Consider the following 19,641-nt stretch of genomic DNA (forward strand, 5'->3'; position numbering starts at 1 on the left):
TGAATGGTAAGCACTAGGTGGCTTATCTACCAAAGAGGAGTGGTTTCTGACTCTGAAATTATAGTTTAGTGGCCATTTAGGCAGTTTTTCTATCCCTTTCAACTTTTTGGTTTAAAAGCCTGTGTTTGCATGCCGTGCAGTGCCACTAAGCTGCGGTAAACTATTACCGGTGCCAGAATATCTGCTCTTCAATTTTTCCCTTAGATCTTGCTAGTTCTCTTCTCTCTTGCACTTTAATTAACTTATTCACCTAGCACTTCATCAGGCTTTTTGTAGCAATTATTGTAGCACACATAAGTGCTATCAGCACTAGACATCCTATAAGGAAGCATCTCCAGTACTTAGTAATGATGACCATCCCTCCTGGCATGTCTAGTCAGTTTCCTGTGCTTTTTCCTATTAACCTGGTGGACTTGGGCATGCTGAGGCACTGTAGCAACTGCTTCATGTACACAGACAACCCTTTGCTCTTACCTCTCAACACTCAGACTTGTGAGAGATGCACTTATATCTCCAACTTGGAAGTCATGCACTCTCCAGCCAAGACCAGAATAGTTGGTCAAGAAGAGAAGGTCAACACTTGTACCACACCACATGGATTACATAGCCCTCCAGAACAATCACCATCACAGCACTCACATAAAACATAAACCACACACCCACCTTCATAGAGTATCTCAATTGAAATCTACACAAACAGCAGAGACCTCTAAGGCAGAAATGCACTGGACCACCACAACACAGCACAAACCACAAAACACATAGCTCTCCTACACAGTGTGGCCCTCAACCTAAGGTAAAACAGCTTGCCCAATACAATAATCATATGTAACTCAATAGTGAGGCACACTGATGTCTCACTCACTAGGTTGAATAAGGAGAAGGTAACAGTCAGCGGTCTATCAGGTGCCAGAATCTGACACATAACACATGCACTCAGGTCACTCCACAAGTACAAGCCTGAATCTATCATTGTCCATGTGGATTTGAATGACCTGAGAAGCACCTCTCTGGACTACATGAAAAGAGACATGATGGAGCTCTTGGATTATGTGGCCCAGGCAGGTATGTCCTAGCCATAAGCAGCATCCTACCATCACCCAGAATGATACGGCAGTACAAACATAAAATGACTGACTTCAGCAATTGGCTAAGTCTCTGGTGTCATTCTAAGGGGATTCAGTATCTGTCTGCTTGGGATGACATGATTGACAGACCTCAATGCTTTGCCAGAGATGGCCTGCATCTGTCACCCGTGGGTTTCTGGGTACTGCCTAATGCTCTTGCCACCTCTGTAGTGCCTTTTAAAAAAGACCAAATTACCACCATAACAGCTATAAATAAATGCAGTCTGAGGGTTATGCTCCTCAGTTGTAGATGTCTAAATCTCAAGATGCACTAGCTAAAAGCACTCCTCAAAATGGAGAGCACTGACATTTGTGCTGCAATGGAGACCTGGTTTAAAGCAGCAGAAAATACCCCTGCACTACCAGGCTATAACGTATTCCACACCTTTTGGCCCCAGAACATGGACCAAAGCTCCAAAGGCAGTGGTGTCTCTATATTCATAAAAGATATGCACACCTCCAGACTAGTAGCCCAGCATAATGCATCTAGGATACTCAAGGTACAACTAACATTGGGTAAGATGGTGATTCAGGTCGTAGCCTGCTATAGGTCCCCAACCATGTCCCAAGACTCACTCCACATTCCTAAGTACCCTGGGAACTATTAACATCCAACACAGCACTCTCATACTACCCCTCCATCAACTGGGAAAACTACTCATGCACCAATGGACTGGCCCAATGCTTTCTGGAATTCATCAATTCCAATGCCCTGGACCAGCTCATTCTTACCCCCACTAGAGGAAGCAACATCCTTGACCTGGTTATTACTAACATGGGCAACCGTTGATCTACACCAATAGTCAATTCCTCCCTGGTTAGATCCGAACACAAACTAATCACCATGGAAATACACATCTCACCCACACCCCCTGCAAAGGTAGCCACCATGAAAAACTTCTCCAAAGCTGACTTTGGACTCCTAAAAATAGAGGTGGCTAACTTCATAGCACCCATGCCAATGGAAAATAGATACATGACTGCTGAATCATACACCAATGAACTTTATGAACATGTACATAAATGCATGGAACTAGCCATACCTAACACAACCAAGACACTCTACTCCAAAAAAGGAAGCCAATCTGGTGGTCCTCTGCTATTAATAAACTCTGCAACAGAAGGAAGAAACTGTTGCAGAAAATGGTGAAGTCCCAAGACTGGAAATATTCCCTTATCAGTCTCAACAAAAAGTTGAGCTCTCTCATCAAAACCTCCATAGCCAGCTATGAAGGCAGAATTGTGGCAGACACTAAAAACAACAACAAAGCCTTCTTTAGTTATAGCAAGAATTTCCACAGCAATACCTAGATTTGCTCTGAGTTACTGCACAATGGTACCTCCTGTACTGAGCCAACAGATAATGACAACATACTGGCCGACAGAATCAGTGCCAACTTTACTCCTCTCTCCCCCCTACAGGACCAATCTCGATACCAGAAGAATGTCAGGTACCCAGCATTACTGCAGCAAAGGTTAAAGCTGCATTGTCCATGCCAAGTATACAGCTTACATGGGACCCAACAATATCCCTGGCTGTGTTCTATATGAATTACAAAGTGAACTGGCACCACATCTGTGTGCTCTGTTCACTCACAGCCTCACCTCAGGCTTTGTCCCTACCAAATGGAGCACTTCTACACAGTCATCCCTCTCCATAAAGGAGGAGCAACTACAGACCCTGGAAATTATTGCCCCATTAACCTGATGAGTCTGATATGTAAGGCTATGGAGCACATCATCATGGACCTAATTAACAAGGATATAGGGAATCTCCAAACATTAGATCCCACTCAATATGGTTTTGTGATCATGCCTGCACAACCTGCTTGACTTCTGTGAGTCAGTGACCAGAGCTGTGGATGAGGATAAGGCAATTCATACAGCCTACCTATTTATTATTTATTATTTATTTTACATTTGTTTACCAGGCTAGTCTAACTGGATACATGTCCATTTTCAGTAGAGGCCCAGGGAGATAAGCTCCAAGACTGAACAATGAAAAACAACAATAACAAATAGGTAACATTAAAAAAAACTCATAATTACAATGCATATTACAGGTTAACACAGTAAATTCGTCAGTGCTGAGTGCAGGCATTATATAGCATACTGGTACACTATGTGGTGTTCTAGAGGGAGATAGAATTGTGGTCAAAAGGAAGGAATCACAGTTTATGAGTAGAAAGGGTAGGTAGAGCAAAGTATGTAGAGACACATAACTAGTCAGGGTTAGTACAGGGGCATAACCAGTGTGTTCTGAGGAACACTTTCAATTTATTTTTGAAGAGTGATAGTGAGGGAAGTGAGGAAAGTTCATTAGGGAGGAGATTCCAGGCTTTTTATTAGAGAAGAGGGAGTCGCCAGCCTTGTTGTTTGGTTTAGAGGTAAGTACTAGAAGTTTGTGAGAAGACCTTAATGATTTCAGATTTTTGTAGGGGGTGATGAGTGTGGATAGAATATGAGTTTTGGATGGTTTATAAAGAGTGTTGTAATCTATAGATAGTTGATGGAATTTAATTGTAGCTCCAGCCATCCCAGCAGCTTTATATAAATGCAATGGTGGATTCTAAGTGGGTTGCCTGTAGCAAATCTGGCAATGTTATTGTAGGACATTTCCAATTTGCTAAGGTTATTTTTAGATAGCTTAGTAAAAATGGGTGATGCATAAAGAAGTGTAGAGATTAGATGAGTATGAGCTATAGTGCATTTAGCTGTAGGTAAAAGGAAGGTTTTAATCCCATAGAGAGAGTCAAGTTTTTTTGTTGACAGTTATAGTATTATTAATTTGGATATCAAAGTTCAGATTGTTGTCAATAGTGATAGCCAATAGTTTGGTGGTTGGGTCTGGTGATATAATAGCTTTATTGGTAGTGATAACTGAGAAATCAAGAGGAGAGGACTTTTGAGTAGGAGAGAAGAGAAGGAGTTTGGTCTTTTTGGAGTTTAGGAGAAGGCACCTATGTATAAACCATTGCTCAACTGTGTTAAATACTTGTTGGATAAGAGAGTGAATTTCAGAGGAGGAAGTGGCTGAGCATATCAGTGTGGAGTCATCAACATATTGTATGCATGTGGCTTGGGGGATAGCAAGATGAAGGTCAAGAGGGTAGATAGAGACTTCTGCCATAGTACGGCCTGTTGTCTTTTATCCAGGTAGGACTGGAACCACTTTATGGAAGATGTATCTGGTGATAGGGATTTAAGTATTTTGATGAGAATCTGGTGATTTACCATGTCAAAAGCCTTAGACGGGTCAATAAATAATGCTGAAGAGAGCTTGTTAAGGTTGTGTTTTTTATTGATATAGTCTGTGAAGGAAAGGAGAGCAGTGGTAGTGCTGTGTGAAGGTCTGAATCCATGTTGACAGTTGGAAAGTAAATTATTTTGGGTTAGATGGTCAAGTAATTGTCTATGAATGCATTTCTCCAGGATCTTTGCCAAAGGAGAGAGAAGGGCAATAGGGTGGTAGTTGGAAAGTTCAGTGGATTGTCCATCTTTATGGAGGGGGATAATATGGGAAATTTTCCATAAGCTAGGGATATGACTTTCAGTAATAGTTCTATTGATCAGAATGAAAATGGAATAAGCAATAGCTTTGGCTGATTGTTGTAGGAATTTAGCAGGTAGTTGGTCCGCTGAGGGAGAGCATGGTTTTAGTTTCTGTAGTAGGGTTAGAATATACATTGTTGGGACAGGTTGAATATGAAAAGGAGGAGGTGAGGTTGATTTATAGGAAGGTAGAGTAAAGTTATTAGGTGATAGTTGACTAGCTATTGTTTGGATATCATTAGTAAAAAAGGTATTGAAAGCATTGGCTGTATGCATTGGATTTTTGTGGTCAGTATTTTGAGGGTTTGGAGTAGTAGATTGACCTGGATGGAGTAGCTGGTTAATGCTAGTCCAAAATGTTTGTGGGTTGTTTTGATTAGCTTGTTGAGATTGTAGGTAGTAGTTTATTTTATCGGAAATTATAGCTTTCTTGGTATCATTTCTTAGCTGTCTAAAGGTTTGTTGATCTACAGGGTTTTTAGTCTTTCTCCATTTTGCCCAAATTGTATTTCTAAGATTTATTTTGTGTTTGGTTTCTTTTGACAGCCATGGTGCAAAGCTGGTTTTAATTCTAATTAATCAGGTTAGAGCATGGTGGTTGAGGATGGCAAGGAAGTTAGAGTTAAAGTAATTAATGGCTTCATCTAAAGAGAGGTGTTGTAAGGGAGACCATTGCAAGCTCTTAGTTCCATTTGGAATAGTTCAGGGTTAAAGTTCTTTTTAGATCTGATGTTTTTAACAGACGTTAAATGCTAGAATGGGAGTATTGGTTTTATGTCTGATGATGTTGGTAAGTAAGTGGTCACTTAAATCATCAGGGAGAGTTCCAGATTCATAAATATGAGGATGATGGCTTATGAGAATCCAGTCTAATAAGGTTTCTTTCTTGTTAGATTTATTTATCCTGGTGGGGGAGGTAATGGTTTGAGAATACCCATATAGGTTAATATGGGTTGTGGGGAGACTGCTACAGTGGCAGTTCTAATCAATGTTTGTGTCACCTAGGATTATGGTTTCTTGGAGCAGGTGTTGGGAAAGCCAACAAAGTATATTTTCCATGATGGCAGTGTTGTTACCAGGTGGTAGATACATACAGATAACATAGATGGATTTGGCATTGTTAAGATGAAGCTTGGAGATAAGAATTTCTGCATTGGAGTCTATGGGTAGTTTACAGTCGTAAGTGGTTAATTCTAAGCTAGATTTATATAGAATAGCAACCCCACTGCCTTTCTTGGTTACTCTGTCTAGTCTCAGGATGTTATATCCAGGTGGGATGATTTCATTGTCTTTGGTTACAGGTTTTAATCATGTTTCTGTTAAACAGAGAATATCAAATGAGTAGACTTCAGTCAGAGGTTGGAGTTGAGTTACTTTATTGTTAATGCTATGTTTGTTAAGATGAGCTATTAAGAGGGAGTTAGAGGGTTTAGAGAGGGCATGAGTAGGTGATTGTTTGTGGTTATGGAAAGAGGTAGGAGTAGTTGTTGGGCCTGAGTTAGGGTGGATGTCACCATCCATTAATGAGAGTAGTGGACTTAGATAGTTTGGGTTAGAGAAATTGCTGTGTAGAAGTAGGCCTTTCCTGGGATATAGATTGTTGTATTTTATGTGTAGTGTTCTATGATACTTAGGAAGTGTGTAGTTAGGTGAAGATGTTATATTAGCATGGAGAAAAAGGAGAGGAGGGATTGGAGAGTTAGTTTCCTTATTAGGGTAGTTTAAATATGGACATAGTGGGTGTTCAAAGGAGATGAGTGCATGGGTGAAGATTAAAGGAGTTAGTGGTGAGAGTGTGAATAAGAGTAGGATATTAGATGGGGTGGGTGGTTTAAACATTGTATGAATAAGTATAGATTATCTGTTGGTAGAATATAGAGGTAAAAAAGGGTGGGGATGAAAGAAGGGAGAAGGGTGTGGTATGATTACAAGGGGAGAGGTGAGTGGTTAGATATGAAAGAAATTGGTTAATTGGAGCACTTTAGGAGAGTAAAGGTAGGAGGAAGAGTGTGTTTGAAGATTAATGGTAAGAGCAAGAGGTGTGTTTAGAGAGTAATGGAAAGAGGAAGAGGTGTGGTGAGAGTAATGGCAAGAGAAAGATGTGTGGTTTAGTAAGTATAAGGGTAGGACCCCTGGGGTGGGTGGGAATTGGGGGTAGAGAGGGGAGCAGAGTGAGCCCGCAGGGCAAACAGAGTGGGTAGAAACAGATAATGAAGCAGTTAGCGAAAAACAATCAGCTAGACTAATTCCAGGTGGTAGGCTGGAATAGTATAAAGGCTAGAAAGGTGTCTGTGGACAGTAGAAGTGGAGGAAAAAAAGAGAGGACTAAATAGCACTTCGGGAACTACTGAGCTGAAGAAATTGGGTAAGTAGCTGGTCATGAGAAAAGGGTAAGAGGAGATTATGGCTGGAATAAGCGTGCCACCTAGTGGACAGCTCAAGTATTGTAGGCTTGTATGAGAGGGAGTAAGTTGGTAGACAGCAAGGAACAGTGTGTGTAAGACAAGAGGGGTATCTATGCAGGTAGGAGGAGAGAGGTAGTGAAGATACAGAAGAGAGGGGAGTATAGGCTGCTGGCTGTCCTAGCTTAGGACTGGCTTTAACACTTGTGCTAGAGGTACAATAAATAGAAAGTCTTTCTTGTAGGAATTATTCAGCAGACATACTTTACTGGTTTCCGTGAAAGAGGGATTGTAGGGTAATTATGCCATGAGGTGACCCGCTGGTATTTGGAGAGGGTTCTTTAGCTTCCTGCTGACTAGCACTGGAAGCACAGGATGAGTTGGGTAACACAGAGGTTAGACGCTGGGCCAGGAGCAGACAGCAGCCAGGGTTTATCCCAAGTCCTAAAGATGGTGCCCCACTAAACCCAGGGTATTTATGGGAGTTCTGAGGAGTAAGGAGGGAAGGGGAGGGCAATAGGGGAAGAGTAGGTAAATGTGGGAGGGGCAAGAGGCAGACAACTGCAAATGAGACATTGGGACAGCTTACAGTGCTTTAGTAGAGGTAGGGAAAGATAGAGAGATAGGAATAGTATGGTAGAATATGACAGAGTGGTATGAATGGTATGGATAGAGACAGATAGAGGAGTAGAGGACAGGGGGACTGACAGGCAGTGGAGAGTAGAAGAGGTCAAGGCCTTTGATACCATTCCTTACTCAGGAATTATTGATAAACTCACCAAACTAGGCATAAACCCCTATATAATTAGGTGGATTGCAAATTGGCTCACAGATTGAACTCACAGTGTGAAAGTAGCAGACTCCAAGTTAGACTGCTGACCAGTCATGAGTGTAGTCCCACAGAGATCGGTCCTGGGTCCTCTCCTCTTTGGCATCTACTTCTCAGAAGTCCTGGCCAACACAGAGGAACTCTGGCTGACCAAGTTCACAGATGACTGCAAGCTGAGAGCCATTATTAACTCCCCAAATAATGCAGACATCCTACAGAAAGACCTCACTGAGACCAATGACTGGTGTCAAAACTATGGCCTTAAGCTTAATGCCAAAAAATGCATCATCATCACCTTTGGGAAAAACTCAGTTCCCACTAATTACCACATTGATGGGAGCTCCATGTATAGTGAAGGTGTTATAAGAGATCTGGGGACACAGGTTGCCAGAAACCTCTCCTTCGACCATGGTCAGAAAGTCCTTCTATGTGGCACATCTCATTACCAACGGTTTTGCATCCAGGAAGAAAGAGGTCATCATTTCTCTCTACTCTTCCCTTATTAGACCAATCATAGAATATAATGCTCCATTTGGCATGTACCTCACTAGACACCTGCAACAGCTGGAGAGTCCACAAAAGTACCTCACGAAGAGGATTCTAGGCCTTAAACATGTGTCCTCCATGGAGAGACACAAAAAAAACTCCAGCTATTCTCTGTCTCATATTGTCTACTAAGAGGCAACCTCTGCTTGACTTACAAAGCCATGTCTGACCCAGCTCTGCTAGAAATGCTACATCTAAAAAAATCCCAATACCTCCACACCACACACTACAGAGACCTCAACCTCATTGCCACAATCAACAGGATATGCTGGAGGGACAGGTTCATAACCCAGAGACTGCCTATGGTCTGGAATAGACTCCCCATACATGTCAAGCAGAGCACCTCACTGGCCCTCTTCAAGAGAAATCTTGATGAGTGGATGGGAAATAGAAAGTTCACCCGGGGAATCACTCCAGTGGCTCTATTTGATAGATGCACTGGAAACTAACATCAGGTGGCACAATGCCAGGGCACTTCTATGGGCTAGGCTTGTAAAGGCTCCAGGGTCATTAGCCTAGTACACACCTATGAACCTATAGATAGGGGTTCTGTTTTCACTACAGTCGAGTGTGTGTGTCTAGACCGAAGAGCAGAAGTGTGCTTCTGACAGTTAGTTCTCCAGTGGCATGGATTTCTAGTATTTTGATACTTGCACGTCTACACATCCATTTCATGCAGTCCTGCCACACTCTTGTCTCCCACATGACCTGCTGATGTCATCTCCTACAAGTTCACCTGCACTCCTGTATAAACCAGACTTGTGCTGTGGTGCTTGTGTAAAGTATTGCATTCTGTAGTTTGTGTTCTTAGATAGGTAGGGGTTCAATTTTCACTGTATTCAACTGGAGGAGATGTTTGTATGTGAGAACTGTTTCTTGACATTACAGAGAGCTTTTTATACCAGCATGTGAACACTGCTATTACCATATTCTCCTTGACAGACACTGCTAATGTCATCAGCTATAAAGTGTTGTGTGACAAACTACAAATCAGACTTGAGATGTGATGCTTGTGTTAAGTTCTGTGTTCAGTAGTCTGTGTTCTTAAATAGGTAGGGGTTCTATTTCACTTCAGTCAACTGTGTGTGTGTGTGTGTGTGTGTGTGTGTGTGTGTGTGTGTGTGTGTGTGTGTGTGCGTGTGTGTGTGTGTGTGTGTGTGTGTGTGTGTGTGTGTGTGTGTGTGTGTGTGTGTGTGTGTGTGTGTGTGTGTGAGAGAGAGAGAGAGAGAGAGCTGTTGCTTGATATTGCAGCGATCATTTTACACAAGCATGTGGGGCATTGCTATCTTGTCCCCAATAGACACTGCTGATGTCATCAGCTATATAACATTTTTGGATATGCAGTACTCCCATCAGAGCAGAGTCAGAGACTTCCCTGGGAGCTAGCCAGAGGTCACATCATCCTATACAATAAAGTTTACAGTGATATGGCTTTTAATCTATCTGGATACATCATGGCATGGCATATAGGCCCTGTGTTATCTTGCTGAGAAAGCCCTGTGGTCTCTCCTGTGGCTACATGTGTCTGGTGATGAACATGTACAGAAGATTATACTCTATTATTGCTCTAATGTGGTTTGGCTACAGTGCTGTCATACAATCCTAAGGTGTCAGTATGATGACATAACTATTGATGTGCACAACACAGGATTTCAATAGCAGTTTGGACATTTGGTGGTCAAAGTTCAGATTGCTACTTTAAATGTGTTAGCAGTGCTTGCATCAATGGGTTTCTGCATAGCAGAACTGTTGTCAATGTGGTGATTAACATGGAACTACACTTTTCAGATGGACAACATTGCAAGCATACATTTCTGCATGCATTTGTAGACTGTGTGCCTTTGCACCTTTTAGGTATGTGTGTTAGTCCTATGTTGTCACCATTGGTGGACTCAGTGATTGCACACAATATGCAAGAATCAGAAAACTTGGTAAGCCAAAGGCCATATACACTAGCCTGAACTGTCAAGAAATACAGTTCAGATGGTGTAGGGCCATGTACAGATCCTTGGTGTTTGCTAGTGGTGACAACTCTACTGGTACAGGTTGATTCACCAACTATGATGTGTTCTGTCAGTGAGCAAATTGTTTACCCATCAACTGATGTAAGGTTTAATCCCCAGCTTGTAGGTTTACTCAATGATACCTGCATGCGTGATTGTGTTAAAAGCCTAGGCCAGATCACAATAGGCAGTATGCACTGTCTTACCTTCCTCCAAGCCTATCACTTGGAATCAATGTGCTGTGACATCATCACAGATCAGCTATGGAGTGACCCAGCATATACAATTTCCTGATACGGTAAAATACACAGTTCAATACACCCTCCACATGGCCTATGTTCCTATACAAGGGTGTACATCAACATGCATCCACCTTTGTTGGGGGGACAGCACCTGATGCAAGCATCATTGAGACATCCTGACTCTCCTTGACTATGAGGTAGACCAACATCTCATCATGGACCTTCTCTACATGTATACTAGTAATATTCCAGGTGTATGCAATAGACCTGTGTGATTTGTTACTGCTACATCAGGTCTTTTACATCTAATAGATGTCCTCAAAGAGGTCAGTCATACCTCTCAGCTGTACAGATTTTCACAGAATGCCCAGATTTTAGCCTCATATTTTTAGTCCCTTTTTCATAAAAGTGTGGTTTTCTGGAAAATTAGTGCTAAATCATTAAAGCTTGAAGTTAGAAAATAACTACAAACATTTGAGATTCAGACTTCATACCCTTCAGAAAAGTCATATTAATCCAAAACCTGTTATTCTATCAACATTCTAAGTTTGTAAGAGTAATATTTAAAAATTGTCCCTATTTTTGAGTCTTTGTCACACTTTTATTTATGGCTTTGTCCAGATTTCTTGGTCTAAGAGATTGAGAGGTATGGAGATCATTGAGGGCATGCATGATGACAACAGTGTCATCTTGCGGAACTTGAATAGGTGAAGGCATTTGACAAAAAGTTGCACTGTGGTATTTAATCAGCACTATCATATGTGCTCATAAACAGCTACATCACCAAATTGTTAGACCAGTGTATGACATACATGGCATCTCACTATGTTGAAATGTGTGATGTGATATATATCTCAGCTCCAGTGATGTGTCAGTACATCAGGGGTATCTGCTAGGCCCCTTAGTTAAGTGATGGACATCACAGATGACATACACATGCTGTGTCCAAACAGCTGCCTAAAGAACTACAGCTTGTGGGCAATCATGGACTACAACTGTGATATTAGTATAATACACACAGTATCAACACATACTAGAGACTGCTGCCACAACCATGACAACACCTATGTTGACGAGACACAAGGAGGAATGTGTTGCATTAGGAAACAGACACAACACCCAAGTATAATGTAGACATCACACCCTATAATCAGACCAATAGGTATGCGACCTGTGTCCTGGGGTGCAAGGTAAGTGGTACATCCACTAGCATGTGGTCACAGTGCTGACTAGTCCCTTGACTGTAACACAAGTACTAAGTATGTAAAGGACATGCACATCAAAGGGCTTACTAAAGTCATGGTTCCCAGCCTTCATCACACCAATAACTGAGTGCAATGCACCCTTCCCCATGCACCTCCCTACACATGTTCCAGTGCTGTGTAACTGAAGTGTATCACCTTTGTCACAGTGCACTATCACACAGCTTATTGCCCATACCTGGGTATTCTTTCTGTGGCATATACATGACTGTCTAATGGTGTGGAAGAACAATCAAGTTGTGACATCAGATGCATATGTGCTACCTGCTCACCTTATGCACACACTGCATACCCAGGTGTTTGTCAATGTTAATAGCATATATATCATTTGTGACAGTTTAAATTGTGCCATTGACATATGCTATGTACACAAGGCAACTAGCCTGTAGTGCCCATACTGTCACATGCTGGTATAGCAGTGTCTCTCCTAACATCTCCCACAGATATTTCAGTACCAGGACAGTGTGAGTGGTTACCCTCATAGACTGTGGATGTATCATGCTAGTTGTCCAGTGTGTGTGCAGCCTTATCTGTTATCACTCCACATCACATATGTTATGTCAGAGGTATGGGATTAATGGTGGTATTATTCAGATATTGTCCATGATTGTGGTTGGTTCTTGTAATGTTTGCCATGATCCCTTACATGTGGCCACCATGCTGGAGACTTCTGCTGAGAGTACACTCATATTCAGGTAAATCAGTTTGCACAGCTTCCCAATATGCACCCTACCTCAATTGTATGCCAAATAGATGTGTTTTGCATTATTCATGTAAGGATGCTTATCTCATACACACATCTTCCCCATTGTTATGTCACCATGTGTGTCATTCACAGACACCACCTTTTCACTGTACAGTTCATACTGTAGTACATAGATATGTGTTTGGTGTTCCTGCTGCTACCATCTTCCACTGACATGTCCTCCTCTGATGTACATGCAGGAGTTTCCCTGTGTTCATTCCTACAATTCATCTGTGTATCCCTATTCAATACACACACTTCCTCTGAGGGATCATTTTACATGGCAGTCCCATGTCCTGTTACAAATTATTAACACAGCTTCAGTACAGAATGACTATACCCTGATGGTAAACTTTTTTTTTTTTATATTATCTTTCAAAACTTGCCACATTTTTTCTAGTTAAATCATAAATCATCACTCAGATTAGCTTTATATGGTGACTGTTTTGCTTACATACAGTCTATTACTCCTTTGTGCATTGGTTTAGACCAGTTTGGCAGCATTATCTAGCAGCAATTTAACCTTTATGACCCCATGATCACTACACATTGATGGTGGTAAAACTTGATATGAAGCATAACAGTCATTTCTTTCCCTGGCAGGCTTCTTACAATCTTAAGCCATTGTTGTTCCTGAACACATGTTGTAAATCATTTCCTTATTAATATTGCAGAATCAATTTTATTACAGTCTGATTCTGGTAAATTTTAGTCCCAGGCACTATTCTTCAAATTATACAAGTACAATCATTACCATTACATTTAGATTTACTATTGCTAATTGTAAGTAAATCATCCAACTTCTGACATGAGGAGCACAGATCACCAGAGCTATCAGGTGTTACCTTTATATATGCATAGCATTTTGTACACTGCATAAGATACCTGTGCTTTAGCAAATCTGCAATGGCAGACTCATTTAAGGAATCAATTTTACCTCCAAACAAAGAATTCTAAAAGAAAAGAATAATAAAAATCAGCTACCGCAGAATTCAAAAGAAATGTTAAGTCAACTTCTCTGAGAAAAATCAGACAAACGCTATGCAACTAAATATTAAATTAAGTACTCTAAAGTCATCAATCTGCCCTACCATACCAGTTTACTAGTTATACTAATGCTGTGTTTCCTTTCCCACACTTCTTTTTCTCTTTGCTCACCACACATTCTTTCTTTCCTTTTACACTTTCCTTCTTACGCACCTTTCTTCTCTGTGCTCCATTAACATTTGCACTTTCTACCTTCATTTTTATTCTTGGCACTCTTTATTTCTACACTTTCTTGATATTACTAATCCATTCATCTCATTCTTTACATTACCACTGTTTATCAACCTTCGTCTTAGGAAGATAACTTCGAGTGTTATGCTAAATAGCTCTACCTACCTTATATCTCACTCTATATCTCTCCATGTGGATGCTGCTACATTTGGCTTATTTCTCTACTTTTTTCCAAATATATTATCTTCATTTTGAATATTTATTGTATTTCATGATTGTATTTCATTCACTACACATTTCTGTCTGCTAGCAAATTATAAATGCTTCATGTGTGTGTGTGTGTGTGTGTGTGTGTGTGTGTGTGTGTGTGTGTGTGTGTGTGTGTGTGTGTGTGTGTGTGTGTGTTTGTTTATGTGTATCTATAGCTATATATGCATAAAAAAGTCTGATAATTGGTCAAAACTTTAATCTGTCAAATGTCACCAGATCGACCACAATGTATTAATCAGCAGCAAATCAAAAAACTAAACACAAAACAACAAATCTTTTTTGCCGTAGACTGCACCTCACACTCCTGCTAATTATATAGTGCAACTCTGAGATCCCACTACAGTGGGGAAAGAACAAATTTCCCAACGCCGAATGTACCTTGCTCTTGCATGGTACAACTGCTGGCACTTTTGATCAGCTGATTCTCCATCAGCTGTGCTGGCAGTTTTTATGGGTCCACTGGAATCTCGAATTTTTAAATCAGGTACCAAAAACATTGAGATTTCAGTATCTCGACATTTAAAAGTTAAAAATAAAAAAGCAGAAATTAATTAAAACAAAGTGCTTGCAGGTGGGAAGCACCCATGCACCCCCCACAACCCCCTACTTAAATATATAAACTCTGAGATCGTGCTAAAATGAACAGAACAGTAAGTGCAACAGGAGCATTGCCATTCTCTTCACTGTAGCGCAATCTTTGAGTTGGTATATTTAAGTAGGGAGGGTGGGGGTGTGCAGGGGGGCTTGCCCCCTGCAAACACTTTATTTTAAGTGTCTGTCTTTTTTTCTCTCACTTATAAATGTCAAGATACTGAAATCTCGATGTTTTGGGTTCATGATTTGAAAACTCAAGATTCCGGCATTTCGGCATTTATATATATGTATATATGTATATATATATATATATATATATATATATATATATATATATATATATAGAGAGAGAGAGAGAGAGAGAGCACCTTGATTTTTTCTTTTGTATTGTAGTCTACCTCTTATAATGTATTGAGTATTATATAATTTAGTTATAACTGCATTTTACACTATGTTTGGCCCAGTTCATGGTTTGAAAGGATTCTTGGACTAGTCCACTTACCCTGTTAACAAATGTACATAAATAAATAAATAAATAACTAAATAAATAAGGGCACAATGCAATCTAGCATCAGACATGGGCTAAAAGCCTTTGCTGTCTGTCTAATATGCATAGCACCTTCCACAAAGTAAACCATCTAATACAACTGTGAAAGAAACTAACTTCTTAGTCTCCCCAAGGTGGGAATGAATTGCAAATAGATACCACTTTCTGCGAATACCAACTGCTTGTTCTTATACTTCTCAAATATTCACCTTAGTTAATCTGCTCTTTTGTTCTTTGTTAGCCAGAGACATTCCCTAAAACATGGATACATTGAAGCATTATAAACTTGTGTAAGGTTTCTCTATGTGTGCCTATAACTAACTATTCATTCTGCCCACAATCTCTCTTCATAGCTCATTGAGGAATAATAACATATCAGTTTTGTAAATCCATGTTGCATTTTTTTCTTGTTTACTGTAGTCACTGTTTTGAAATGAGTACAATAAAAGGTTAACATCCTTCAAATTTGTCCTAAACAGGACCATATAAATTGTTGTTAAGATATCCTTATCCCTTGAGTTCAGGAATTCTCTAATAAAGTACATAACAAAACTACCCGACTGTGCTTTAAATGTGATTAAAAAGTACGCTACTGAATACCACAGTACTTGAATCTTTAATTGTAGCAACTCTCTCAGTATCTTCATTTTTAGAGAATATGCAGTCTCTAATCCATTGGTTATCAAAACACAAATATTTAGTTTTATTTGTGCTAAAAACTGTGTTATCAGTACTAGTCCAGGGGCTTAGATTATCACAGCAAGTTTGTAAAATTTTACAATCATCTTCATTTGCAAGAAATGTGCCTTATTTGAGGTCATCTCTATAAAAACAAAGGATGTCAGGACATACATTAATATCAAATAATATAACTGAAGAGGTAAGGGCCCAATATAGATTCCTATGGAACCATTTATCTGTAGCCCACCATCATATGAGGACCCATAATAGACTAATTGACTTCTGTTACTCAAACACTGAACTACCCACACAGTTAGTGATAAGGAGAGACACAAATATGTTACTAATTTAGTATATTCAATTATTTTGGAAGCAGAAGTGATATCAGTTTAGACAGCATTAACCTTGATAAGGTTTTCAAAAGCCGAAATTATATTGTTTTACAGAAATTGATTACACATTTGTACTGTGCAACTGATACATAATGTTATTCCAAAATCTCTCATTTAACTGAGCCGAACACACAAAACCATACTTTTCATAATGTTTCTCATATTAGGTAACAAGTTTATAGGCCTATAATCTGTGACACTGTTCCATGAGCCCTTACCCTTGAAAGTAGGTTTGATCAACTACTGAAGAATGATTGCATAGTGCCTACCTGTGAATCTATGAATGTTTCTCAGGTACACTGCTGTATCAATTAAAAATAGTTGGAAACCCAGACCCTTGTCAAAATTAGGCAACACAGCTCAGGCATAATATGGCAAGTTAAAGATATGTTGGGACATGTAAACCCAACTACCATATTTAGCAGTATATAATGAGTGCACACCAAATGGGGGAGTCTCAGTTCAGATAGGACAGACTGTATGCACCTTAAAGGCTCAGTCAAGAGCCAGTTTGCAACTTTGGACATAAATCTTTCAAGAAGGCCTTATAAATCTTCTTTCTTACCTGCTCTCAAACATCATGTAGTTTGAGGGGACAAGTGGAATCTTGTCACTAGTTACATTAATACATTGCTTTAGTTCTACAACAGTGATCTAGCAGATTCCAACATACACTACATAAAGTGTAATAAGGATTCTTTAAATAATATCCATTGACTTAAATAGCTTGAACTCTGGTTTATGCCAAAACTGGTTTGCGTGACTTATTAACTACAATACTGGGATGACAATGTCATGTACATGGTACAGGTACTAGTTACAGGTCTCTGCATCCACATTCGAATGCGTCAGTAACATACTAACCACATATATGGACTATTGTTTGTAGCATTTAAATGAACAACATAAATGGCGTCCTTTGTTCACTAAACTGTTATAACACTAAGAATCGAATTCTAAATTATACTTACCTACACAACTTTTTTGTGTATTACTGAGGCTTAATGCTCTTGACACAATCTGAAATCCAGGTTCACACATGCACTGATAACTTCCAATGGTGTTGTGACATTTTGCATCGTCTGGGCATGTATTTTTGACACTACATTCATCGTTATCTGAAATGATAGTGAAAATAGAAGCATAAGAGTTGATCTGTGATATACACTGACTACCACGCATTGCTCAAAGACCCTTTATTTCCCTGATTTTTCATGACATCTACAGTTATCAGTGTGAAAATATGATAAAGTAATGAAATATGATAAAGCAAGTGTACTGCTGCATGTGTTGTTCTTTTAGAATAATGTTCTTTAGTCCTATGTATGTCATTATTTAGTAACTTCAATCCTTGGGGATTTGACAGAAAACTATACATTTTATGAGGAATAGTCCAAAAATATGAAGCAAAAATCTGGACATTCTGTAAAACTCCGGACAGTTGAGAGGTATGCACAGAAACACTCTCCAAGATGTATCACTGCTTGTGATATACAAGTTCTATCTTGTCTAATGTTAAAAATCACTGGTGCATTAGGTATGGGAAATGTATACAGATAAATAATTTATTGCAGCATATACATTTGTCACAGCTTACACAACCATTATTCTCTTGGAATCCCTAAGATTTATTTTATGGTAATCTTGTCAGATCCAAGTATTTGTGATAGATTCCTCGTCCTTCCATAAGTATAAATACATCAGTAGTTAATGGATAAAGTCAAAACCAGGTCAGTTTGCAAAGCTGATCAGCTTTTCTTCAATATCTTTCTTAAATAAACTATTGCTTCCAAAAGTGGTTGTAAATCTGATCTCTTTCTGCCCTTTATCTACTGATTCCTTGCCATACTGTAGCAGTTGTCCCCTAGGAATGAATTCTGCCTCCTTTTGTATAATGTCCAAGTCATCTTTTCCATAATCCTGATGTAAAAGGTGATGGGTAAGATCATCCAGTGTTTTTTTAACCTTCTCAGTTCTACAGATTCTTCCAAATCCTCATGTACTGAGGCTTACGTATACTTCTGACTGTTTGGTGTGGGTAACAACTATTATAAAAGAATAATGAATTCCTGTTGAAAGGCTTACAATATAATTTAGCAACCAGGGAAACATTCAAAGTTTTCATAACATTGACATCCAATAAATTAATGGTGAATAGTTTTGCTTTCAATTTAAACTTTATGGCAAAACCTAATTGTTTAAATATTCATGAAATGTAATCAAGTCTGGATGACTGTCCTTATCAATCATCCAGCAGTCATCAGATATCTACTTCACATGTCAGTCTGATAAACAGCAGATCATTATCGGATTATAGGTATAAGGATATTCAAAATAACTGATAACAGGTAGGCATATAGGAGGATGATAGCTGTCCTCATGACTGTACCATTTACCTGCAAAAAAAAATCATTCCCAAAGTTAAACAAATACATTTTTGTGAGTTTTAACTCAAAATGGTCTTCCAATTCAAAAGTGTAAAGATCACTCTCATTATCCAATGCTTAACAGCCTCTAGACCCCTATCATGTGGTATGTTGTTGTAGAAAGCACATACATTTTAGTATAAGAAAGACTGATGCAGTGTCTGATAAACAGAAATTCATACTGAGAAGAGAGATGGATGACTTCTGGATGGAGGTGTGATGCGTTATAAATTCAGGACTTAGGTTTTCTGAAAACTCCTAATACCCTGCTGTTATACCACTTAACAAATAATGCAGTCATCAAAGGATACCTTTAGCTTGATAACTATTCTAACAGCCTTTATACTTCCAAGTAAGTTATTGCTATTCAAAACAATGCTTTCATTATAATTTGTTTCCTTTTTTCAGTACCGTTACCCATTCTAATGAAGTGCTATATATTTCTTCATATTGAATGCTCAGTCTGATGTAATTCAATGGATCTACTTCTTATTATCGAATTGACAGTTTACGGAACTGCAGTTAAGCAAACTTACACAACTGAAAAAATCACTTGTATGAAAACACAGTACTCTGAATTACAGATACCCAAAACAACGAGCAATGAAACCATAAATTAAAAAAAACCACACACATTCTACAACATTTTTGCAGGGGAGCAGCCCCCATGCACCCCCCGCACCCCCTGCAAATTATATATACCAGCTCTGAGATCACACTTCAGTGGCAGCAAGGATACATTTCCCTACCCTTACTGGTGTGATCTCCATTTCAAAGCTACGAATGGTACAAAAACCATCATGTC

At 39.4% G+C, this 19,641-nt stretch overlaps 1 protein-coding gene across 1 annotated transcript in view; it reads right to left on the minus strand.

Annotated features, from left to right (window-relative positions):
* LOC122810733 (latent-transforming growth factor beta-binding protein 2-like) overlaps positions 1-19,641 on the minus strand; it is a 497,165-nt gene that overhangs the window by 165,228 nt on the left and 312,296 nt on the right. The window contains exon 5 of the mRNA XM_044082296.1: positions 17,382-17,528. Within this exon, the coding sequence (XP_043938231.1) occupies positions 17,382-17,528 (147 nt within the window). The remainder of the gene's footprint in view (positions 1-17,381; positions 17,529-19,641) is intronic.

Source organism: Protopterus annectens, chromosome 9.part0 (assembly GCF_019279795.1).
Source record: "Protopterus annectens isolate FY-2018-M chromosome 9.part0, PAN1.0, whole genome shotgun sequence".
In the NCBI taxonomy this organism is placed as follows: domain Eukaryota; kingdom Metazoa; phylum Chordata; order Ceratodontiformes; family Protopteridae; genus Protopterus; species Protopterus annectens.